Below are 27,492 nucleotides of genomic sequence, written 5' to 3'. Positions count from 1 at the left end.
AGTTAAAAACAAAATATAAGCTCTTTTGAAGAAAACAACCATTCTGTTGAGATTATAGCTTTCTGGGTTTCGTTCAGAATATTCTTGTCAAGATTTTAAGACTTTAATTTTTAAACAGTATTAAGATAACCCTTTGAAAAACTATGAAATGCGGAAAATTTCTTAATTGCACCTCTCAAACGGTATTTTAAAAATATTTTTTGACATGGAGAAACATCGCTTTCAGCAAAATATTATATGTACTGGACCTTAGACATTAATTTGGAAAATTAACCCTAAAAATGTATATAAACCTAAAAAAACCCAAATTTTTCAATTTCTCTGCCAGTTTAATGTTAAGTAGGTATCAATCAATCAGAATTTATCCCGTTTTTTTAATGTTTAATGTAAGTAGGTTTTTTAGTGAGTGCTAAGAAAAGTATATGAACTCAGAAACAACCAACAGGTTAATCCACGCATTTTTTTTTTGTATTTATCCATCATCTTAATGCTGGCGTTGTTAACTTCTTTTTAACACAAAATTTACCCTATAGAGGAAACAAAAAGAAGTATCTTTTAAAAATCAATAAGCAAATGATGTCCTAGATAGTTACCACTCCTCCACCATTAAAGTTTAATTAATGACCTATAAAAAATTGTGAAACGCACCATCATCGAATCAGCCAGCAATAATAAAATTCACTTTTTCTTTGTTATTATTTCCAGTTTATATACAAATTCGCATGCAACACGGATTTATTTTTTGCCGGTGTAAACCAATTTTTAGGTTGTTCACCTTACAATTCCATAAATATACTCTCTGTTGGCAGTTTTATATTTCTTTCATTTGCGAAAGTGCAGAAGTACGAATTCAGAAAATTTAAAAAGTGCTGAGGTGTTTTTAAATATTTCCGGTGTAGAAAGTTCTTCTTTTACAAGTGTATGTAATTTGGTTCAAAAATATTAATTACCTTTGTGGAATTGAATTATATTGGCGTTGAAAAGGTGTTTTACTTTTTTTTTTTTCAAATAACAAAATGCGTTCTTCTGCAAAATGTTAATCTCTTTTTAAAGTTTCAAATCTATTAGCGTAATCATTATTCTGCGATGGATTTTATAATAGCACTTAAAGTTCAAAATCATAAACTACATAATTTTTCTTGTTCGCCTTGTATATCTAACCATTTTCTTTTCTTCAAAGATATTATTTATTATGACTTCTTAAAAAAAAAATAAGGAATGTGAAATTATACACGCTCTATATAATTTTTAAAACAAATCTTTTTTTTTGTTCGTCATTTTACCTGCATTTTTACAACAAAAAAAACAAGACAAAACAAATTCATAATGACTTTACTATGTACATAGGAAACCTTAATAATAGCAAAAAGCCATCATATTGGTGAGACTTTAATTTGTTTTAATTTATTATGCAATAGAAAATATCGCATGACTCTCGCCATTAAGACAGCAAAATAATAATTCACTACGCAACACAGAAGTCTGCCTTAAAAATTTTACTTTCCGTTGTCGGCCACTTGCTGGACATACTTGTACAGTGGGACACTTTGAAGACATCAATCGGAATATTCTCCAGTAGCATTTTAGCTTCGATAAGGTTTTACAATTGCTGTTGTTACTTCTGTAGAGCTTTATAGAAGCAAAATTGTTAAATTTTTTTTTTCTGAGCTTTAACAATATTTAAAGCTGAACTAAAAAATTGAACAGTTAATTATCGCTAAATAAAGCTTTTAAAACTAGTAACCATGACAATTTTTTTTCCAAGCCCAATTTGTGTTTGCCCCACTGTATGCAACAAACCATTTGCGCAAAGCGTCGTCGGCTTAAGTTTAAATGAGAATATTTTCAAACCTCAATTTGTGTTTCTACGCGAGTATGATTTGCTTTAGGTAAATGAAACTCATAAATTAAAATAGTTCCTCTATTTAACTCAAGTAAGGTAGCCTAGGGGTCAAGTTCGTCATTTTTGAGTTCTATTTCGAAATACTTGCAAACAAACTAACCTTGCGACTTGAATAAGTATCACGTTTCATTAGTTTAGCATTTGAAAAAATGGATTGAAAATTCTTATGATCGTTGATCATAATCTTAATTCTTTGTATTCAAGAAAGGTTATAATTTATTTAAAAATTAAACCCCCTCCAAATGGACATTGTTCATGACAATTAAATTTTTACTACAACATTTTTAGAGCAATTAAATTGTTTTAAGATTCAAGACTTATTTTTTATTTTCGTCATTATTTGTATTGTAAGATACAAAACGAGAAAAACCAGGTATAGGTAATTTAAAAAATTACTTAAAAATGAGATCTCTTCTATTTTGCAGATTTATATCATTTAAACTTAAACCTACAAAAAATTATAAAGAAATCATAAAAGTGTGACACAGAAATAGAAAAAAAAAACACAATAATAAGTAGTATAAAGTATATGGGCTTTTAAACAGGAAATTACTTGTAACGTGTATTGTAACAGAAACTATAAAGTGGGAAGCCATTCTCTGTTGCAATTTAAAGACGAACTTATTTTTATATTTGTGTGTTTAGATTTATGAGTTTGTAGTTGAAGATGTGTACTCAATCATAAATAAAATAGTTTAAGAGTTAGAGTTACCATGTTGATAAAATTTTCTTAAATAAAAAATTTAAAAAAATATATAATAATGAAATAAATTATTATTAAACACTTTAAATATGCAGTCACGCAATAATTGATAATAGACCATTACACTTTTAAAAGTAACTTTTTTTTACAAAGATATATACAGTGCCGGTTTTTTCACTAGGGGAATAAAAAAATTGCAGCAGGTTTCTGAATGATTCCGGACGCTCCCGGACGGCCAATCGAAAACGACATACCTATATAAGTATTAGGATTGTTCGTTGTGAGCTCTAGGGCACTCTAGGTAGCTCCGAATTCGTTGTCAAGCGTTTTTTGTAGCTCCTTTTTCAACCAGAGTTATTTCCTCTGTGTTCGATGTTCGCTCTGAACGCACCCTGAATAGTATTTTGTCAGAGTGGAGGAATTCAGAGTTATCAAAATGAAATCAGCTGTTTAAGAAAAAAAAATTGTTTGGTGTGCGAAAAGTTATTTGTCGTTTGTGGATACAAAATTTGTGTGGTAAATATGAGATTTTTCACGAAATTCATGAAATAAGACACTAAATAAAGTAAAAAAATGTCAAAACAGAAAATAGGTGACGAAACTAAAGCTCTGAGGTGTTCGATGTAAAATGAAAACCCGAGAAACTCTGATTTTTTTGACAGTTAATTGACATGACTCAGAGTTCCCTGGAGGGGGGAACAACGAACAGACCTAGGTATTTTGTTATTCTCACACCCAAACGCAGTTTTTATGAGAAATGGAGAAGCTGTCAATTTTTGGCCTTTCTGGATTTTGGGTTTTCGGAATTTTGGTTTTTCGGGATTCTGGGTTTTCGAGATTTTGGGTTTTTGGGATTATGGGTTTTCGGGATTTTGGGTTTTCGGGATTTTGGGTTTTTGGGTTTTTTTTATTTTTCGGGATTTAGGGTTTTCTGGCTTTTGGGCTTTCTGGATTTTGGATTTCGGGATTCTGTCCGTCGACCTTCTGTTTCTTTATTCATTATTACAGTCTGGATATTATCCATAAACTATTTTGTCTCGTCGGTCTATTCTATTCCATATCCGGAAAAAATAAAAAACACACTCCATCTCCATATTACCAGCTATGATTTAGTGATTTATATATGTATACCCAACTAACATTTAAGCTTCGGTTAAGGTATTAAAAAAGCTACATTTCAGCTTCTTTTAAACTTTAGTAAAGTTGTTGGGCATGCAAAAAGGAGAACGTTATACAAGTTTGACCCTCTATAAGGATCTCAAACGAAGCTTTACCGAAGCTCTACCGAAGCTCTACCAAAGCTTTGAAATTTGACAGATAGCTTCGGAAGAGCTTCTATAACTCTTTAATACATGTCTTATCGAAATTTAAAAAAAAAAACTACAAAAACAAAAAAGAATTCTTTTTTAACTCATGAATTTTATCTTTTGATCTGATATTGTATATAACATTAGTTTTTAGTATATCTATTAATAATAATTTTAAAAGTACATATTTTTTTGCCACACCCAGGAATAGAACTTCGTATCTGCTTGGTGGTAGTCCACCACTCTACCAACTCGGCCATCCTAGTATATTCATTACTTCTATAAATTCATTAAATAGGCTTATAAGAAAAACAAGCTTTCTTCGGTTAAGTTTCTTTAATAGTATTTAAACAACTTATTAGAAGTTGTTAAACAAGTCCGAACTTCTATAAGCACTTAAATTCTGAAGCAAGCTTAATACAAGCTGTATAAAAAGTAGAAACCGAGAGATTTCAATTTACAGAAGCTGTTGTGCTAGTTGGGTAGCCTTGTTCTTCAAAGATGAACGAAGATTTTGGACACCATTGTCCTTCCGGAAGCCAAACAAACTAATCCAAAATTGGGGGGCGCCTTCATTCTTCAAAAAGTTTAAGACAAAAAATACGAGCGCCGTTGAAAATGTCAAATAGAAAAAAAAATTGGGGCGCCTTTGTGAAAGTAAAAATAACTAAAACACCAATTGGAAAGACTTCGTTATTTATATAACTTTTGTAAAAGTTTAATTCTTGTGCCCCTGGGCGACGGCCCACACTGCCCCCCCCCCCCCCCCCTTTAAAACCGGTCCTGAGAATATAAAAATTTACAAGCAAAACTGCTCTCTGCTCTTTGTAAATTCGCTGCTCCTTTTCTTATAATGTTCTCGGCTCTTGAAAATTTCAATGATTTCTTGTGAGAATTCTGTTCTTGATGTCTAATGATTTGATTTTATCGATGGAAAAGCAAAGATGTAGAAAAAAGTTTACCAAAGCAGGCTTTCAAGGAGTTTATTTCTTACCATATAAAAAAAAAATCGAAAACGGTCACTTTCTTTTTATTTATTTTACCTACATTTCATATTTTTAATCATATCAAATGGAAGAAATTTAAAGAGTAATTTACGGCATTAACTGATATTTAAAGAGCTATTAATAGCTGCTCTTTTTATACTCTGCTCACTGCTCTTTCTCCTCAGCACACCCCTATGCAGAATAGGCTATCATGAATGGAGGATGTTTGATTATTGGAATAAGTCTGGTCTTCTACGAAAAAAAACGATACCTACCAATTGTTAAAAAAATTAGTAGTAGAATTTGTTTAACATTTCTTTCACAATACCTCTCTTTCGTTTTTTCATTTTCTATTATTTAATAGAATTTCTGAAAATTATGTTGACACATTGAAGTTCACTCGAAGCTACCCCAACATTCATGCTGGAAATATTAAATCCGCTTATACAACCCCTTAAAAATGTTTTTTTTCAACCACAATTTCTATGATTACAAGAGCTCCTTTATAATTATAAGAAAGTTGGTTCTGTGTCCTGTCAACTTCGATTAATTTCACAATGATTAATTTCCATTAATTTTGCAATGAAGAAAATACTATTGATGGGAACTATCGAATGATTTAAACTATCGATAGTTAGTAACTGAATGATTTGAAATATCGAAAAGTTCGTTCATTCATTCATTTATTCATTCGAATAAAAACTATCGAATAAAACTATCGAATCAAAAAAAAATATTCGAATGAAAAAACTATCGTTTAGAAAAACTATTCGAATGAAAAAACTATCGAATAAAAAAAAACTATTTGAATGAAAAAAGTAAATAAATAAATGAATGATTTCAAACTATCGAATGAATGAATATTTTACAACTATCGACAGTTTGATAGTTTTTATTCGATAGTTCTCATCACTAGAAAATACTAACACTAGGTATATTCTACTAACTACCTTTTCATTTCATTTCTACAAAACAATCAATTGAAAATCAGGGTCATGTTTGGTTCATAGGTGCTGCAATGCTGCATATTCAAAGCAATTTGCACTACTGTCATTACAGACTATTATCAAGTTGTTAATACTTACACAATGAGACAGTAAAATTGAAGCTTTTTAGCTTGATTATATCTAGAAAAACCTACTAAACAACAACAATAAACAAATTGCTATATTATTTGCACTTACAACCTTATAAATTAACTTAAAATGAAACTCTCCCATTAACCTTTCGGACAGTATAAGTTAATTTATTTATAAGTTTTTGTGACACCCCGTTTAGATCATTACGCGACGACACAATGAAACTAAATCACATTCAAAAAATATATCAAAATTCAAAACAAACAAAACCTTTTTGGTCATTAACCTTTCAGCTCTAGAGGCATTTGCGGCTTGGTGTATAATAGAGTGACTGACTGGCTAGCTTGTAGCTCTCTGCGTGTTTGGCTTAACCGCCACTATCACCACTTCACCACCGTCATTCTCTCTACGTCTTATTGTGTTGCATTCAAAACTCATATACAACTTGTGCTTGAGCCATAGCACAGCATTCACCTTGAATGAGGTTTATAAGTTTGCTGACACCATCGCTCGAGACCGGTTGTTTAGGTTGTAGGCAAATCTATGATTTTTTTTGCATTTTTTTGAAAAAAAAAATTACTTCCATGTTGAGCGACAACAAGACAGGAAACAAAGACGACGCAACTTATGATTAACTCGGAAACGGTGCTGGAACGTTTTAAAGTTGAAAGGCGCCATTTTAAAAAGAGCCGTTATGGAGTTTTCAACTATTTTATTGTTTGCGTCACTAACGTCAAATTAAATTTTATAATTTTTTATAGAATTAAGTCAAAGTCTAATGTCTTATAAGCTTCTTTAAAGTTATAAAGCTTTTTTAAAATGGATTCTTTAGCACAACATTGGGCCCTTAAAAGATTGGCTGTTAAAAGGCTTCGAGGTAGACACCAAGTCCCATCTTGAACAAACTCAAAATTAATATAAATGCTTGACATCTTATAGGCGGTATGGATTACCTCACCTCCTCACATGCATTACTTCAAATTATGATGATATGGCTTCTTTCCAGTTTATCAGCTTAATAAAAAAGTATGATCAAGTTATTCGACTCAAGTCTGAACAAAACTCATTCAAAATTTTGAAAACAAATCAAATTACGCACTCCGCACACGAAAAATAATGTGAAATACGTATTTGCCGGTATTAAGCCTTGAAATGGGCTATTCCTACCTACCTACTGGCGCTTGGCTTGTGTGTGAATACGAATGGCGGAAATTTATTTCAACGGTATTTGTAGTATAAGATGGCTACAAATACGGAATACAAAATTAAATTGAGAGAGTGTACCACTATTAAATGGATGGGATATAATTAATCAATTCTGATCTTGATTTAAGATTTTGACCACAAAATAAATTTGTTTTTATTTTGGCAATTTTTTTTTTTTATACTCAATGGAAAATATTTCTTTATTTTAATTCAAGCGGAAGAATTTAAAATTAAAATGACGCATAGAATTTTATTTATTTTTTTTTTTTGCTTAAAGCCGGTCTTGCTAATTAGGATTATATATATTTTTTTTTATGTCTGGTTCTTGTACATCATCAACATCAGTGCGATAGAATTTCAAATCAATTTGCAAAAACAAAATACGGAAATTCTTTGTATAAATTTCACTAATAAATGATCAAAATATTTTAAAATCATGTTCAGGGTTTTTTATATTGGTTTGCTTATTAGTTCTGACTATTGACTGAGATTTTTTTTTTTTCAATTTGCAATCAATAATAGAATATTTGCATAAATCGTCATTAATAAATAGAGTGTTAAAACAAACTTTAAATAATCTTTTGAAAACACTTCTATCGGAAAATGAATATAAATTTATAGAAAGGAATAGTGGACTGGTCACTTTGGACAATTTGAATGAATTTCATGCAAACCTATGTATTTACATAGTTTTTTATAAATATAACATTTCCATGTCATGAAATTTAATCTACAATAAAACAGTCCTAAAAAAAATATTAGAAACTGAAATATTTCAAAATTTCGGAATAAACCCACAACGCTATGAAGTTATTCTCTAGACTCCATTCTACTAAATGTTAAAGAAATGATAAAATGTAAAAGCTTTTTGTATTTTAAACAAAACAAATTTAAAACAAAAAAAACTTCTTAATTTTTATATTTATGTATTGTATTTCAAAAAATTGTATTGAATTCGGTTGAGGTGTTAACAAGAAATCAAAAAAAATTATTCTATGATTATTTGATAAGAAAAATCAACTAAATACATTACTTGCGTCATTTAAAGCTTTTTTTAGTTATCGTTAACCATTTTTAAGCTTTAGTTTTTTGCTCAATAGTTTGAAAAATAGTTCAAAAAGACCAAAAAACGATAGAGTTTGAGAGTCCATATTTTAATTTTTTTCCAATTCAAGCCAATTCAATTATTGTGACCATCATGTTAAAAGATAAAGTATCTTCTTTTCTCCTTTTCTTTATCAATATGAAATTTAATTATCTTAAAAAAAGTTTCTTAGTAAAAACTTTCAAATTTGGCTTGCTTTTCAAGTTATAGATAAAAACTCGAAAGGTAACAAAAAGAGTCGAAATTTTTTATCGTTAAAAAAATGGTCATATCTTTATAAGCCATATCCATAGACTTTGAAGAAAAGTATCTTGTCATCTTTGCCAGGAGGTGTACTACACTGAACCAAAAAGGTACATACAATTAATGAATTTGTACATTAAATTAATGTAAAAATTCATGGCAAATGAGCCAATGTACAAATTCATTAAATTTAAGAATCTTTTTATGAACAAATTCATAAGGGAATGAATCTTTCTTAAAAATTAAGAATAAGTTCTTAAATTTTAAGAATTCTGTTCATAAACGGATTCGAAAATTTTTAAGAAAAGTTTCTTAGATTTTAAGAAAAATTCAATACTAAGTACATTATGCTTAGAAAAAATGGGGAAAAAAAAACTTTGAAAAATTATATCTCGAAAAACTATCCATAAACATTCTCGATTTTCTAACGGGATTATCTCAAAAACTTGATGTGATAGAATTTTTTCGACTTCGGATTCGAGCTCAGCGTCTGTAACAAAAACCTTGTTGACCAGTGTAAATTTTCATTTTATTTGAAAAAATTTTTCAATCACACTTGAGCATTTAAATTAGACCAAGCGAGACTAAGCTTAACTAAGGTACTTAAAACCAGGATATTTGTCAAAATTTAAAATTCAAAATTTTGGCTGAAAAGTGCATTTCACAAATACAAATTCTCAGGATTTTGAGATTCGACCAATTCTCTATTGTGAGAACAAATTTAATTTAGGAGTGACCTGAACTGCCGGATTGGAACCCATATAAAATTTCATTAAATTGTTAAAAAAGATTTTTAATATTATTTAACAATATAAAATATTTACATTATTGTTATCTTCTTCTTTACATTATCCGTCAGGATTGGATTTTTTTTTTTTATATCTAATACACATCTGCCCCTTATAAAAATAAAACGTATTTTAGATAATTTGTTTCATGCTTAAAATTTGCATTGCATGTTTGCTTGTTAAAAAAAAAAAAAACAAAACAATTACTCAAGACAGACTAATTTATCCTATTATTACTTTTCATTGAGAAAATTCAGTATACACAAAAAACGTTTGACAGTCTCAGAATATCAATCAAAAAAGCCGCATTTAATTAACGATTTTATGAATGACTTTTAAAATTAGTTGTAGGAACGTGGCCACGCAATTCATTCAATTAATAAAAGATGCATTTTTCTAAAGAAAAAAATTTATAATCTTAAATCAAGAATAGTTTTTTTATGATTTTTTCTACTACACATTAATCGTCTCTTAAATTTTCTAATTTTTTTATTTTCCTTTCTTTCATTTTAGGAGTGAAAAAAATTCTCAAAGATGTCAGTGGAAGACTGCGATCTGGCGAACTTACCGCCATTATGGGACCATCGGGTGCTGGAAAAAGTACCTTACTCAATATATTATCTGGCTACAAGTAAGTAATATATAAAAAAAAAAAACAAAAACAAAAAATGCTAAACTTTATTAAAATAATTCATCCCTCGAAAATTGAAAGGTGATTTATTAGGGTTTTTGAATATTTATAATTTGAGCAATGCCTGTAAGACACAAGTTACATGAATAGATTATTATTTATTGAATATAAGGAGGTTAAAAAGATCCCTGTTTTTTAAGAAACTTTAAACTTAATAAAAAAAAAAGAGTGTGTGTACACATGTACACGCGACTGAAGTTATACTTCTCATTCAGTATACATATGTTAATGAATTTCATTTGATATTTTTAATTTCTATTATGAAGTAATTAATCCACACTTAGTTTTTTTACATTTTTATCAAGTGAACAATAAATTAATTCTTTCATCCTCCTTGAGTCCATGTAGTTTTCAATTTATTCTGTGAAATTTACTCATGTTGTGCGGTTCAGAACGTACGGTATATGGTTAACGAAAGTAAATGAATTGCGCATAAAATGTGCGATATGGTAATTTTATGAGAATTGTGTGTGCTTCAGCACTAGTAGTAGCAATATGGAACTTGCAGGGTTGCTACAAAGCTCAAAAGTTAGCTGAGCTCAGTTCACAGATGTTTGGTTCTTGTTATTAGTGGAATTATTTTAACACATGGATATTTTTATAAATAAAACAGATAATTTTTCGTGATCTTTTTTCTTGGTTTTTTTAATAGTAAATATGTTTCTATTTTTTTAGTAAAATATTTCTTTTTTTATCATAAAAAAAAAATTCCGGTACAATCCGGTTTTTCGACTTTTTTTAAAATTCCGAGAAAATCGCCTTTGAAAGTTGGGGTAAAATTTTTTTTCGAAAAATCCCCGAATCTTTGAACGCTCCTAGAAGCTAAACCGCTTGAGATCAATTTTTGGGAGTGATGCCAAATGATAGCTTGTGTCATGGGCCTATGCTTTGCACATTATCAGATTTTTAAAAAATCGCCTTCCATGTTAAACCGCCACATCATGCCTATTTTATCAGAATCGTGCCTAATTTTTTTTTTACTTTTAAGTTCTCCCGGTTTGAGAACGCGTGGACCTACAGGGATGAGAGTTGTACCCAAATGTAGGTTAGAGTCCCCGCTACCTTTTGGCATCAAAACATTTTTTTTTTTTCATTTTCTTCAAAATTCCGCGATATAGGCGTTCGAACGCTTTGATCTAGAGACAGGGGAGTGGTGCCATATGAAAGCTTATGTTCTCAGCTACCCGATAGTGGTATAATCCGGTTTTTCGACTTTTTTTAAAATTCCGAGAAAATCGCCTTTGAAAGTTGGGGTAAAATTTTTTTTCGAAAAATCCCCGAATCTTTGAACGCTCCTAGAAGCTAAACCGCTTGAGAGCAATTTTTGGGAGTGATGCCAAATGATAGCTTGTGTCATGGGCCTACGCTTTGCACCTTGTCAGATTTTTCAAAAATCGCCTTCCATGTTAAACCGCCACATCATGCCTATTTTTTCCGAATCGTGCCTATTTTTTTTTTTACTTTTAAGTTCTCCCGGTTTGAGAACGCATAGACCTACAGGGATGAGAGTTGTACCCAAATGTAGGTTAGAGTCTCCGCTACAGTTTGGCATCAAAAATTTTTTTTCATTTTCTTCAAAATTCCGAGATATAGGCGTCGGAATTTGGGGGAATTTCAGCTCAGCTCACTTTCAGCTCAGCTCAAATGAGCTGAGCTATGGTACCTAGATCAAAAGTGAGCTAGCTCAAATTTGAGCTGAGCTGAAATGTGAGCTTTTTGCAACCCTGGCAACTTGCCACATGGGAATTACGAAATGCAACTTGTCACATGCAACTTGCCACACGCAACTTGCCACATGCAACTTACCACACGCAACTTGCCACATGCAGCTTGCCACATACAACTTGCCACATACAACTTGCCACATACAACTTGCCACATACAACTTGCCACATGCAACTTGCCACATAAAACATGGAACTTGCAACGTGTTGTGTGTTTTATGTTTTCCGTACTGCGGCGTACTGCATTTTTAAATACTAAAGTACTGCCTACTCTAAAGGTGAAACGACAGCCCTGCTACCCAGGGTGATCGCGTCATAATCCCTTTGACATTCTTGTCAAAAAGTAAATTTTCATACTCACCCTCCCATAAGAAGTATAACTTCAAAAAAACCAGTGATTCACCAAGTAAAAACCGACAGTAAAAAATGTAGTTTCTAACCTAATGTGACTCTGAAAGTCATAACACAAAAAAAAGATACTTAACTAACAAACTCCAATTAACAACGATTATTATAAAATAAAACACTTGAGAGATATACATTTTTATGTACTTAAAATAAATTTTCAAGTTTTGTATGATTACTTTTGTCTCGTAATGAAATTTAATTTTAGTGTAATTAAATATTACATTCGTCTACCTTTATAAAAAGTGTAAAAGAAATTTAACCTTCTCTATGTGTGTAATTATACCAAAGTAACCGCATTTATTAGTTTCATAATTTTTAATTACAATAACAACGAGAAGGTAGTTAGTAAGATTGCATATTAGTTTTCAAGTTTAACATTGACTAAGGTTATCATTAAAAAATGAAACTTTTTTTGTTCAAAGTCTAAATTTGGAAGAAAAGAAAAAAAAAACAAATAAAATTATTGTTTTATTATTTGAAATGTCAAAACGTGCTTTTATAGTGATATACCTACCATGTGAGACATGACTAATGAAATAAAACACAATCAAAATAAAACTTTTCTAGGGCAATTGTTTTAAAGAAAAGAAATATTTCATAATTTTGTCTGCAATAGATTATTGTAGGTATTTGTTTTTAAAACAAAAATTAATAGTTCTGATGATTTATAAATGAATAAAAATGTTTGTGCCCTAGTTCCTTATTTCAAATTCATAAAATAACGAAAATTTTTTAATTAATTTGCGTCCTCTTTAAATGACTTTTTGAAATGCCTCAGTATAATAATTCGACTTTCGAAAATTGATATTTTTTTGAAAATCCAAGAAGTCAAAGATTATAAAACTGACTTATCGAACTAAACAAAGAAATTAAGAAGCTTAATTATTTAACCTTTAGTTTTACTTTTTAAATCCAATAAAACGCATTTTTTTTTTAATATTTTGTATAATCTATATACTTCGAGGGCCTTTTTGCCTCATCATCAGGATCAAAAATATTTAAAATAAATAATTGTTTAAATTGTATTTTTGATCCTGATGATGAGGCAAAAAGGTCTTCGACGTATATAGATTATACAAAATATAAAAAAAAATGCGTTTTATTGGATTTAAAGAAGTCAAACAAAAGGTAATAAATAAAAAAATAATCCAGCAAAACAAAAAAATATAAATGTAAGAATCTTAATTTAAAACAGCTCCCAGATATCACTTTATTACTGCAGAAATTTTTAGAATGTTTCCATATAAAAATTTAGTAAACCAACTTTTTAAAATGAATGCTACTCACTGATTTTAAATATATTCCAAATCAATGATCCATCGCATGAAAAGAAATCGTACAAGCTCATTTCGCTTCTCTCTGTAATATCGGAAGTTTTTGAGAGAATATTTCTTCTTTTGAGAGAATATTTCTTCAAAAATTGTCTAATATTTGACCACCAGTCTAGTTTTAAGACCAAGATTGATCATGTGCTTATAGCAGTGTTGCCAAAAACTATGATTTATCATAGTTTTCATCAATCCTGAACCTATCATAAATATTAAATATGTAAACACATTTTTTGTTTTTCCCAAATTTGGCCAAATCATGATTTTTTTTCATTCCGCAACACTGGTGCTTAATTAAACGGACGTCATTGAGAAAAATTATGTGCCTCTTGCCTTTGACAACGTATGGCACTGAAACTTCAAATTTAAATTAAGACAAGTTCTGTCTGTAGGGCTTTAAACTATTCATACAGGACATCTAAAAACAAAAAAAATTGCGTAAGGCAAGCAAAAAACAAAAATTTAAGGAAATAGTGACTAAGGTACCACAAGGTAGTGTTCTAGGTCCCATTGTAGCTAATTTTGCTGAAAAAAAAACGATTAAGAAAATGAACATAAAATGTTTTAAAAATTTCAATGAATGGACAAAAGGATAGCGAACAATATAATCGGGAAGTCAATCTTTTAAAAATAGAGATATTTTTCATTTTATTTTCCAGCTCGATATCAATAAGGTCATTAGCAAGTCTCTCCTCCAATGCAAATGAACAATGAACAAAGTTCAGGTGAAATCACTTGAAATCTACTCATGAAATTGAAACAATAACAAGAGATTTAGAACATTTTGGCGTCGTAGTTAACTCAATTTTGGAAAAAATCTGTGAGTCTTGCAATGCAGGTGATCAAGAGAAATATTGAAAAAACTTCATTACTGTACGTAATCCTGAGAGAATCTTTTCTTTTTGGAAGAATTTGTATATCTATTCTAGTTATTCTCATCTGCGTAAATGATCATCTGGAGTGAGATTCGCTAGAAAGTGCTCTCTATCTATCTTATATCAAATCAACATGTATTTTGCATTGACCTTGTAGCACTTTCACTTAATCGCAACCTAACCTTTGGCTTTCAAAGGCGATTTAGAATGCACAAGTTCAATGCATTTATTCATTTTAATTTATTCAAAAAAATTTAAATGACACATATGTATATAATAGTTATAAATTCATCGAGATTGCTTAAATAAATAAAAACCTAGTTGAAAAACACAAAACGTGGGAAATTTTACTGTGACAAAACAATCTACTCAAAAAATTAAATTCCTGACATAATTTATATTCATTTCGATTAATTGATTGATATAATCAAATTTGTTATTCACTGTACACATGTATTTTTGTAATTCAAATTCAGTTTTTGATAAAAAAAAAAAACAATTTGTGGTTCAATGTTCTGTTTCTATGTTAGAATTTCTTTAATCAAAGCAATTATCATGGAATTATTTATCATTTCACGAACAATAGGCTTTTTACTTAATTTAATACTCATACATACAAGTATTCTTTTGTACTTTGCTCCTTTGGTCATAAAATGATGAAATACAAAATAAATTTATTTACTGGATCAAAATGCAAGAGTTGTAGGCGTCCCATGAATAAAAGTTTAGTCCAAAGTACACTTGCCATTTAACAATTGAGATTAGAATAGTTATGAATCAACCAAAATGTAATAATTATTTTGATTTTCCCATTGTAAGTAAAAAATGAAAAACAAAACCTAACCCTTTTTCCATGAAAAAAAACAACAACAATTATTTCGATTTCATTGCCTTACTAATCGCAAGCGTTACCTCCTCATTAAACAAAAAAAAAAATATTTTTGTATTTATTTACTTGGCTTGTATAACAGCCTTGGACTTTAAACTCTTTCGATTTCAGTGACTTGATAAAATTGCTTTGTTTTACTCTATTTAATAAAACGACAATACGATTTTAAGTTCTTATTTATATTTTTTTTTTTTTTGTTATCAACTTTCCCTACTTGTTAATAGCTGTGGTTCTCAGGTCAATAAATTATTAATTGACTTTAGTACCAATACTCGTATATGCAAAGTTATCATCATACTATTGAAAAACTTGACAATGTAAAGTTTATTACTCTTTTAATTTTGCTTTTAGAATTTCACTTGGGTCCATTGACCAAAATCAAGACTATGAAAAGTCAAGGATTTAACCCAACACCGACCACCACAAATAATTTTTTTAAGACTGACCACAACAACTATTTAGTAAGTGTTGTATTTGTGAAAATAAATAGCAACTTAAGAATGATTTTCAAGCTAAGGCTAGATTTCAAGACAGTTTTGAAAAAGACCAAAGGCTTTTCAACAAAGCCTTTTTTGAAAATTTCCTAAATGGTGTTTCATTAAAAATAAAACTATTTTTTAGGGTTTTCTGTAAAATAACAAAAATTTAAAAAAAATTGTAAGAAAGTTCGTACGACACAGGTCGTGTATATTACTTTAATACGAGAACATTTTTATTCATCAATCTTTTTTTTTTTGTTTAATTTAATTGAAACAAGCAAACTTAATGAAAATATATAACTCGATTTGAGCTGAACGCTGACAAGGTCATTTCTGGTGAGAATAAATGGCAGAAGAAATTACAAATAAAGTAGTCAAACAGGTTTTAAATTATTATAATTTAAATAAAGTCTCATTCTTAAGATAAGATAAAAATGTTCTATCTTATAGTTTATGCTAATTTATATTTGCAAAAATCAACTAGCTTATGACGTGTTTATGTAGATATGACAAAAAAATTATTATGAAGAATATTTTAGGTGGGTATTTTAATTTTAGGCGAAATGTTGAGAAAAAAAAAATCACTCATACGTCACAGTGACCAGTTTCTAAATAACTTAAAAGAATGATTGTATATTTGTATTATGATTGAAGCTTGAAGAAATGATTTTTTTCTCCTAAATTACAATGGATAATATACAAAAATACTTTAAAGAAATTGCATTAAAATACTAATTCAAACTCAATAAATTTTTAATTTAATTTCAAATCAAATAAAACTAGATTTTTCATTTTACTTTCACTTGAAATAAAATTTAAATTGATTTGAAAAATAAAAGTTTGCATTCCACAATTTACTTTCATCGGTTTCATTTATTTCTGAAGTTAAACTGCAATGAAAAGGTAAGTGAGGAAATTAATGAGAGCAATTATTAGTTTTCAAAAAAATATAAAAATTTCCAAAGTTGAAGCTAGATCGAAAAATATTATAATTTGAATTCAACAAAACAGGGGTTTTCAGAGCAAAATTTCAAACAAAAATAGAGGCTTTTGTTCAAAGAGAAATAAACAATAAAATTAGCCCTTAATTATGAAAGTCACTCCTAAAAATAGCCTCAAATCTAGCCTTAAAATAATTATAATTTAAGAGGTACAGTTAATTTGAAAGCGAAATTGCAGTAAATAAACTTCTTTATTGCTCCTATAGTGATTTCATAAAAGAAATATAATTAAATCGTTATAAGAAAATTATTATGTAAGTTTTTCTTTAAACAATGCAAAAAGTGACTTAGTCCACTTTCATAATAATGGGCACAAATGTATTTAACCGATCTTATTGTGGTGTCTTCGATATCTATTAGGGTGCTTCTTAAAAATCAATTTTCGAAACCCTTTCATTTTGTCCTTCATGCCTTAAATATAAATTGGATAAAATTTGGTCCAGTTTAAACACGTTCTAGGGGTCGCTACCACAATCCAAAGTTTTGAGAAATACCCCAAATTTTGTTTTTTTTTTTCTCAGAAAATTTTAAAATTTGTAATTAGAATTAAGTCCTTTATATTAAATCTTTAGCTGTTTTAAAAGAAATTTTGATAAAAATTTGACATTTTTTTTTGTGTTATTCTGTAACTGAGTGATCTTTCTTAATTGAAAAATCCAATGTTTTTATCTGATTATTTATGAGCCTTATATCTTTATTCGTCAGACAGTTAACTGACTGTTTATTAAAAGATTGAAAAATTGGGTCTTTAGTGTACTTTTGTATTGCAAGAAAAAAAAAATGTTGTTGAAATTGATCTTTTTTTTTACTTAAATCTTTTGTAAATTTTATTATTAAAATCGGAAAAAATAACATATTCTATGCTTATATGGTAGAACATAATGCAGGGGTGTCCCATTAAAAAATCGAAAAAAAATTTTTCGACCATATAAAAAGCACCCTAATATCTATTTTTATTTTAAAAATTCTGTTTTTCTAATCAAAAGTGTAGGGTTCAGATATTCTATGCTAAATTTATTGAATTGAATTCAATCATTGAATTGAACATATAGCGATATAGCACCATTAAAAGAATCTGATGATCGGGTTGGTTCCCGCTATTATTCCAGCCTCAGAATTTTGTGATAACACACAGAAAAGTTTTTGTTGGTCATTTAAAAACCTTCAATATAAGTTGATTACAAAGGCAGAATTACTACAAGTAAGTATGAAAAAAAGGTACCTTTCGATAATAATATTTAATTTAAAAGTGGTTCGAAAATTACCTCAGTTGAAAGTTGCTGAAAATAAGGGTGAAGTGCCAATGTTGTAGGTATTGCTTGAGAACTTGGCTGAGCAACCACCGTGCCCCTTGATTTCAAACATTTCAAAGCTAGTCAAATAAAATCTAATTATTCTTCGTATTTTATATTATAAAATTAAAAATAATTTACGTATACAATTTAATATGTTAATTAAAAAAATATAATTGATGTCAAACCAGTTGAAGATATACCGGAAAGACCGGTTGTTAAGTAAACAAAATGGTTTTATATAAAGAAGAAATTTAAACTTATGAATTTTAAAAATGCACATCAACTTGAAACAAAATCGTAGCTGGTCACCATGCAAGGACCAAAGAAAACATCGAACACTTCATTAAATGATCGCAGTCCTATTGTACTTCCCTTTTGTACAAAAAATTATAAAATTGCAGATCTTTAGCAAGCTTTGCCTCTCTGACGTATAAAAGACATCAAAATCATTTCCAAAAGTATTATGTGGTACGTGTTACAAAAAATGCTGTACGACGACAATCGCACTAACACACAAATTTAGGTCTTGAGATTAACGTCGTCGCTTTAACAGAGTGAGAGAGTCAACGCGTTGACTAGTGTAATCCTAGTCTTACTGTTAGTTATTATCAAATCCCTGTGGAATCAGAAGTCTTTCCAAAAATAATTTTCAGTCATTTTGCCTATAGTTTTCAGGTATTATTGCAAGAAAAGTCCACCTGTTTCTAGATTTTTATTAGAGGCATGGAATAAGTAAGTAAATTAAAATGTCCTGGACAAGGAGGTTTTTAATACAAAAGGCTTAGAAATGCATAAAATATCAATAGCTTACTTGTACACTATGTGTTCGAGACTCAATGTGGCTGAATGCTGCAGGTTGAGCCCTCGCATCCTTGGAGTCCTTTAAATGTAAGGAATGCTTAGGTGCCTCGATGAAATTGGTATCTTAAATAACTAGGCTTTAGAAACTGGAAGTAATGAGTTGAACATCTAATCCAAAACGTATACATTTATTGGATAAGATCAAAGATTAAAATAATTCTTTAATATTCGTGTACTTCTTCCATTTACTACTAATCTCTTTCATACCTCATTGACGTTGGATATAAATATTCCTATGAATTAACCGAAGATCTATTTACAATAGCTTCTAACCTCAGATAATATAAATATAACATCATGAAAACTATTCAACAACTTTGCAATATGCAAAATGCATCTTCTCTGCTCTAATCTTGTAAATTCTTATCAATTTTAACACTAAAAAACATTTCCATAACAAACAAACAATGCAAGTCAAAGTATAAAGGTCACTCGAGACATAAAGTATTATTTTAATCAACTCAACTTCGAGAGAGAGTACAAAATGCAAACAACGAAATATGAATCGTCATCTTTTCTTTGTGTCATTATAATATTTTGCTATCGCCTTTAGGTATATTTTTCATTTCATATCTCAACCAAACAATGAGAATGAATAATATACTAAACTAACTAAGGCAAGAATTTTGTATTTCGAACAAAGTGCACAACGAAACGCAAGTAAACCGCAAACAAAAATGAACAAATAAATAAATATATGTAGTAGCTATTTCAAAATCGAGATTATAGAAATAAAAGTATCTCCGTTTTTTGTTGTTGTTGTATTCTGTGTTATAATTTGACGAATATCAATCAACTTATAGACTAAGAAACAAAGCAGATGTTATACAAGATTGAACTTATCAATGAGATGTGGTTTTATTGCAAGTTTCTAATTCCGGACAAGATAGAGCAATGTCAATATTATTTACTGATAAATAAAATCAGCTGTTATATAAATTGGCTTTTTATTTAACTTGGGTTATAAACAATGTCTTTGTTTTTTAGCTACGCAAAACTATTAATAAATATTTTTCAAAAAATTCCAAAGTTCAATTTTGAAGAGAAAAACAATGTTTTATTATCGTGTTTAACTTTTTTCTAAATGTTAAGTTAAAATGGGTTTTTAAAGGGTTTGTTAAGAGAGTTTATAAATTCATCTTCTAGGAATATTGAAATTTTAAATTTTTGTTAGTTTACATAATGATATTGAAAGGAAAAACACTTTGCTTGTATTCAATCTTAGATTCTGTTTTTACGGAATTGGAAAATAAAACAATCATGATGATTTTTCCTGAAAATTTTTCTACATATTATTTGCCATTAAGAAAAAATGGAAATATTTTTCAGTAGCACTTATTGGATGTTGCAAAAACCTAAGAATGTGTAGGTATATTGGCTTTACAATCAAATTTTAAAAACGATAAACTAATCAGATTAAAAGTCTTAATAAATAAAATGCACGACTGGGTCGCACGTACTTGCTCCTATGATAAAAGTTGCTTCGAATATTAAAGGTTTTTAAAGGTTCATAAAAGAAATTTAAGAAATATGTACCTTAAATAAAATTTGGTTTGAAGTTAAAAAAATACATCTTCTTAAATGATTTTGAGTTCAAAATAAAGTATGCTATTTAATTTCTTTTATAACAAAAAATTTTTAGAATTTTTTTCGAAAATCGATAGAGCCGTTTTTTTTTAAATAGTTTTTATATAAAAATTTTCAAAAATGGTATGCCATTTAAAATAAAATATTAATTGAAACAATGAAATACATTCATCCATTTTCAAAAAATTGATTTTACAAAAGCAAATTCTGAAACTTTTTTTAAAAATCAAAAAATATTTTTTTTTACATTTTTTTTAAAAAAATTTTTAGTTGAGATCGCTTTACTCGTTTATGAGAAAGTCAGAAATAATATGTATTATTGCGGGTCACATTTCAATTGCCCCACGCGGGGAGTTTCCATATGGAGCATTTGGAAATGCATAAGAGGCATTTTCAAATGCCCCATACGCAAATTCCCAGCGTGGGGCAGTTGAAATGTGACCCGCAGTAAAACATAAGGACTGTTAAGGATGGTGGGGCTAGTATTCTTGTTTGGGAATGTTTTTCTTGGTATGGTGTGGGGTCAATTCATCGGATAGAGGGTATTATGTACCAACTTAAATACAAGAAAATCCTAAGAGACCCTATTCTACCTTTTACTGAAAAGGAAATGCCTTTAAAGTTGATATTTGTACAGGATAACGATCCAAAACATAAGACTAAGTCTGAAAAACAATGGCTATCCGTCCAAAAAATCGGTGTTATGGAATTGCCAGGCCAATCCCCAGGTCTAAATCCTATTAAGAGCTTGTAGAGTGACGTGGGAAAAGCGATTAATGGATCTGATACCTCAAATTTGGACAAACTTTGGCATGAATTTCGACGAGCTTGGTACTCAGTACCTGTTAAACGATTTCGGAATCTTGTTTCGTCTATTACCCGCCAGTTTTACGCTGTGATTAACAATAAGGGTTACTCAACCAAATACTAGTTATTTTCTTTTAATTCTGTTAAAATTTTTGTTTATTTGTTTTTGTTTTTAGGAAATGTGCTATTTATTTTGTCCTAAAAAACTTGAAGTGTATTAATGACTTTGTTGTTATTTTTTGTTAAGGAATTCAATGTACTTAATTTTTTAATAAATCAAATATATGAGTGTTCTTACTTTTTCATTAATAAAACAGCTCTTTTAAGTTGAAAAAGTGCGAAAAACTTTCATTTAAGAAATTTTAGGGTACATGTGCTATTTATTTTGTCGCCACTGTAGGTACGTGTTTCTTATATCCGTAAAATACTGTAATACAAATTTTTAAAGTCTCAATTGTCTATCTGAATTTCTTCTAACTAAATAAGAAGCTAAAAAAAATGACTAGGCCATTTGCTCACTTATTGTTGGTAATTTTACTTTCACATTTTGTACATGTTTTTTGCCAAAGAAACATTATTTACATTTTTGACTAGGACTCTTTCGACACTTTGAAAACTTCAACTTTATCTGTGGCAAAATTAATTTATTTAAATGAAGAAAGTTGCTAAAATTTCAAAATATCAGTTTTAAGTGTCCGCATAACATGATTTGATTATTTTTAGAGCTTCATCATCAACCCTCCAAGGTTTCATTGTCTGAAAAAAATTTACCAAACTAAAAAAAAAAAAAACAAAGTACTTTAACATCTTAAAGTGAAGCTAAAATTTTGTCACAGGTGCTTTTTTGGTTGAATTTTTGTAGCTAACTCTTGTCTCTGCAAAATGTTTTTTTTTTTTTAATTCGATTTCTTCAAAAGAAAAGATTTATCAAAACAATGATAAATTAAAGATATTTTTGTAATTTGTGAGTTTTGTGTTCCTGTACATTATTATATTGAAATACGTCTTTTTTTTGTTCCAGAAAGACTAGGTTAGATTCGCAATCAATTATATTAGTTTTTTTAAACAATTGTTTTATGAACATGTTTTTTCTCATCGCGCTAATAACTTTTTAAAATCATAATTACTATTATTAAATTGTCCTCAACATCAACAATTAGATGTTCATCAAAATTAATTTTACTTCATTATATTCATTTAAATTAAAAAAAAAAATATCAAAAAAAATAACAATTGTTTTGTTTAACCTTGCAGAACGAATGTCACTGAGGGTACAATAACAATAAATGGACGTGAGCGTAATCTAAGCACATTTCGCAAACTTTCGGCGTACATCATGCAAGACAACCAATTGCATTCGAATTTAACCGTCCAAGAAGCAATGACTGTGGCCACGAACTTGAAGCTTAGCCGAAGTTTCACCAGACCAGAAAAAAATGCTGTGGTAAGCTATAATAGTTGTTTGAAATATTTTTTTTTCCAATAATATTATTATATCAATCATAACTTCTATACAGTAAATTTATTTTCACAAGTTAAGTGCTAAAGATTTAACCAAATACACTTTTAAGATATTTTGCTTTATATTCTTTTAGACAGAAGATAGTTAAATCAAAATATTGATGTACTATGTTTTAGATCTTTACTTTATGATATGGATTGGATATGATACATTTTTAATGAAGAAAGATGGTTGTTTTTGAACATATTATATAAGTTCATACTTTTATGTATACATGTTTTACATTAAAATAGAAAACAAAAATAAGAGCCGTTTGTTTGAAAAAAAAAACAAAACAAAACAAATCTGAAAAAATGTTTCTATTTCAAAAAGTAATGATGTGTTTGAGTGTATAGTTGTAGAAATGCTGCTACAAATTAAAACATTTACATTAAGTCTTGGTAAACGGTTAGATCCTCCAACTAACATATAAAACTCATTGAACGAACGTATCGAGTTTGAAAATTTCCTAATGTCAGGTACACTCGGGCGTATACGTACTATTTTTATTTTTGCAATTTTAGATAACTTGAGCTTAAATTAAAACACATAAATCTATTCTATATGCATAGCATACTAGATTGTGATTGATGTTTTACCCCTTAATGTTCATTTAACTTAGGTAACATGTCCCTCAAAAGTTTAAGTTGATTTCTACTAGAACACTTCAAAGATCAATTTTTTTATGTTTTTTCAAGAAGTAAGCAAATGCCTTTCATTATGTATCAACAAATTGAAAGTTTTCCCTTTAATTAAACGATTTCAACACCTTTATTCATTTTGGCTGAAGGTGCCCTTTTTTTTAATCCTATTTGACTTGTCAAAGTTGGGATTTATTTAACTTCAGTTTATTTCGAATTTTGCCTCTCATTTTTTTTTACCGGCAAAAACTGAAATAAGGAAAAATGACACTCCAACTACTCTGACTGTTGATACTCAAAAAATGTTCACTAAAGTAAAGTACTAAAGTACCGTTATATATAACGGCTGTTTCGGCTTAGTCGTTTGAGAAGTTCAGGCGAAGTGAGGCGAAAAGATCATAAATCGAAAAAATGATTCTATAGTAGTTACTAGTTGCTAGTTCCAAAAATTGGGTCTTTTTAGCATTACACACATAAATTTTGTTAAAAAATAATAAGCGTTGTCTATTCCCCCACCCCTTTTATCCGGAGAGGCAATTAAAAAAAAATGACTTAATTTGGAAAAAAAATCATCAAAAATCTATAACGTGCTATATCTTTTTGTAAAGCGAAAAATCTCGTCTTTTATTAAAATATTAAATAAAACCATTTTATAGCATAGTTTTTGAAAAATTAATTCCCAAAATCAAAACCCAAGAATTCTAGCTGTAAGGACCTTAAGTCAATAAAATTAATTTATTTTAATGCAAATAATAAAATAATATGTATGCAAGCAGTTTATACACTGACGGAATAACCAGAGGCGGAGGAAGGGGTGTGCGGAGTGTGCCCCACACACGGACCCGCACTTGGAGGGGCCCCGCGGGCGCCAAATGAAAATGTCTCGGCCGTTGGAAATAATAAAATCCGAAAAACCATGTCTCTTTCCTTAATTCATAGCAATCAAACACAAAATAAATGAAATTGGCTTGTTTCCACTCGATTTCCATAATTGCATTTGGATGAGTCGAAGCTAGAAAAAGAAAATTAAAAAATTTAAGATTATTGTTAAACTTTTTTTTTCCTCAAGTGAAGCACATACATATGTACATATGTAATTAGTTCGCCAAGCAACTTCGATTATTTAAAACTTTTGCCTCTAAGATTACCAATTTGATTTAAAACTTAATGAAATGTATACATTTTTTGTTACAAAATCTCAGTGAGAAAAAAGACCATTTTTCAATTTTGTATAGGGAGGTATTTAAAATTGTACGAAATAATTTTTTGTTTCAAGCTTAAGAATTGGTAAACTTTATTTCCTTTAAAAAAATTTCTTTGCTCGCTATCGCTCGAAATTTATATAAACTGTTTTTTTTTTTTCTACACTTTGTACCAATTTAAACACTTTGTTAAGGACTAAGAACATTTCTGTTTTCCGCCGCCAATTTGTTGATCTCCTGAAAAATGATTAGAAAGGACCATTTATTTATTGGAATTTTCGCTGTTCGATAGTCCCACAACTTTTTTAGATATCTTCCTACATCTACCAAGGAAAGCTACTTGGTTTTTTCCGGTCTCTTCTTCTTCAACTCAAAAGCCAAATTGAATCACCAATTAAAAGGAGCAATAAGTCCTAAATATTCCTAAAATTACATTTTGGTGCAAATGTCGCCTCTATACGTGAACCATCCCATCGGCATCGGTAAGGCCGAAGAAAGAAACAAAAACCATTTTTGTAATAGAAATGCAAGTGATTTAAAAAAACAATAGTTTAAAGAAAGAAACAAATACCGGCTTTATTTCCTTCTTCTCACTGATAAATTTAAATTTATTTAAATATGTGTGCTTACACGCTTCTTCAGGACTAAGAAAAATAATTCTAGAAAGCTCTAAAAACGTACCTATAGAATAAATACTTATCTTGAATCCTCTAATGATCCCCAATTGATTGCAGTTGATTAAAGTTTAGGTTTTATTATCAAGTTTATATATTTTGAAAATCAATAAAAAATGTCTTGAAAAATAATTAAAAACGTCTTTTTACTCTCGCACACGCCTCATTTTGGTATAGTGCCGCCTCTGGGACGTAAAATCAATGAAAACCACATTGATTTAACTATATTTCGGAATGATTTTGCATTGAAGATGAACATTTTAAAATCAACGTAGAAAATAGGTTAATTTTTTATGGTTTCGTATCTTAAAGTCACATAAATCAAAGTATTTCATCTTTGAAACAAAAACGTTTCAACTTCAATTTATTTTTTCCCTTAGTGTTATAACAAAAAGACTTTTGAAATCATATTTTTGCTTTTTAAAGGTTTCAAGAGAATTATTTTTTCCTAAATACCATTATAATTATCTTCCTTGGTATTTGTCTTTTCTTTTTTCGTTGATTTACCTTTGGGATGTACATTATGGTTTGTTATTTGTTTTTCATTGAAATATTGCGGCTAGGATCCAGGGGCGGTGGGCGCCCCAGACATAGTAAGAAAAATTCTCAGATCAGTTTTCAGATGTTATCAATGGAAAAAGTTGATCAATTCAGAGTTAATCCAGTAATGTGTCACATTGTTGTATTCTCATTCAATCCTGAATGTTTAAAAAAATAAATAATAAACGAAAGGTTAATATTTCATAAATTAATTTATCAACAAGTCCAGCGAAGTGAAAACAAACAATAAAGAGGTTTCTTGGAAAAAAGTAGTTTTGGTTCTTTGTTAATTTCTCAAAAATGAAAATATATTTTTGGATCCGGTTTTTTTGTTTAAAAACATATAAGAGCATCAAAGGAAAATGCCCAAAAAATAAAAAAAAATACTCGTAATTTTACAACAATTTATTAACCTTTTTCTTTTTTTGTTTTATTTTTTACAGATAGATGACATCCTTTTAACACTAAGCTTGAGCGAACATCGAAACACCTTCACTCGAAATTTGTCCGGTGGCCAAAAGAAACGTCTCTCTATTGCCTTGGAACTTGTTAGCAATCCACCGATTATGTTCTTCGATGAGCCAACCTCCGGACTTGACAGTTCTACATGTTTTCAATGTATTCACTTGCTCAAAATGTTGGCCGCAGGCGGACGCACAATCATTTGCACCATACATCAGCCATCGGCTCGTCTCTTCGAAATGTTCGATCATTTGTACACTCTTGCCGAGGGTCAATGTGTCTACCAGGGTAGCACAAAACAACTCGTACCATTCCTGGGCACTCTCGGTCTAGATTGTCCAAGCTACCACAATCCAGCCAGTTATGTGATTGAAGTTGCATGCGGGGAACATGGTGATAACCAGGGTAACCTTGTTAACGCTATTGACAATGGCAAACGTGATATTCGAACTGCTGCCGACTTTGCTGGCATCAAGGCACGCAACGATCTTGTCAAAGTACATAATTTGAAAGCCATGCTGGACAAAAACGATGCTCAAAATGCAACCTGCTCTAAGTTTGCTGAAAATATATCGCTCAACAATCAGCTATTAACTGCTAATTTGGTCAATGATTTGGCCAAGGATACTGAAGTTGTGCCTGCAGCACAAACTAATGAGAAAGGAGATTCGGTGATCGATGTGGAGAAGAATGACAATGTGAAGACTGCACTTCTTGCCGATAAAAATGCTATGGAAGAAATTACTTCACCAGAACGATATCCTACGTCACAGACTCATCAATTCTTTGTGGTGCTGAAACGAACTTTGCTCTTTAACTATCGTGATTGGGTGAGTTAATAAAATATTGGTTGATGAAATTGGATTTATGTAAATGATTTTCCTTTTTAACAGACTCTTATGTATCTTCGACTATTTGCTCATTTATTGGTTGGATGCCTTATTGGTGCTCTTTACTATGACATTGGCAATGATGGTGCCAAGGTCTTAAGTAATTTGGGTTTTCTGTTCTTCAATATGCTCTTCTTGATGTACACATCCATGACAATAACAATTTTATCATGTAAGTATTGAGTTATTGGTTTTGATTGACTCAGTCTAAACGAAGAATGTAGATTTCCAAAATAGTAATTATAGTACATAGCTTAAAGCACACGTTCGGGCTGTTGCTCGAAGTAAAACGGGCAGAGATATACGAAAATAATTTT

General features: G+C 29.7%; 1 protein-coding gene across 1 annotated transcript in view; it reads left to right on the top strand.

Annotated features, from left to right (window-relative positions):
- The window catches only part of LOC129907004 (ATP-binding cassette subfamily G member 4), a 49,263-nt gene that overhangs the window by 12,728 nt on the left and 9,043 nt on the right, over positions 1-27,492 (top strand). Inside the window, exons 2-5 of the mRNA XM_055983074.1 lie at positions 9,834-9,951; positions 22,520-22,709; positions 26,267-27,115; positions 27,179-27,347. Of these exons, the coding sequence (XP_055839049.1) occupies positions 9,834-9,951; positions 22,520-22,709; positions 26,267-27,115; positions 27,179-27,347 (1,326 nt within the window). The remainder of the gene's footprint in view (positions 1-9,833; positions 9,952-22,519; positions 22,710-26,266; positions 27,116-27,178; positions 27,348-27,492) is intronic.

The sequence above is a fragment of the Episyrphus balteatus genome, chromosome 1, assembly GCF_945859705.1.
Source record: "Episyrphus balteatus chromosome 1, idEpiBalt1.1, whole genome shotgun sequence".
Lineage (NCBI taxonomy): Eukaryota > Metazoa > Arthropoda > Insecta > Diptera > Syrphidae > Episyrphus > Episyrphus balteatus.
This window is presented reverse-complemented; position numbering and strand designations above follow the sequence as displayed.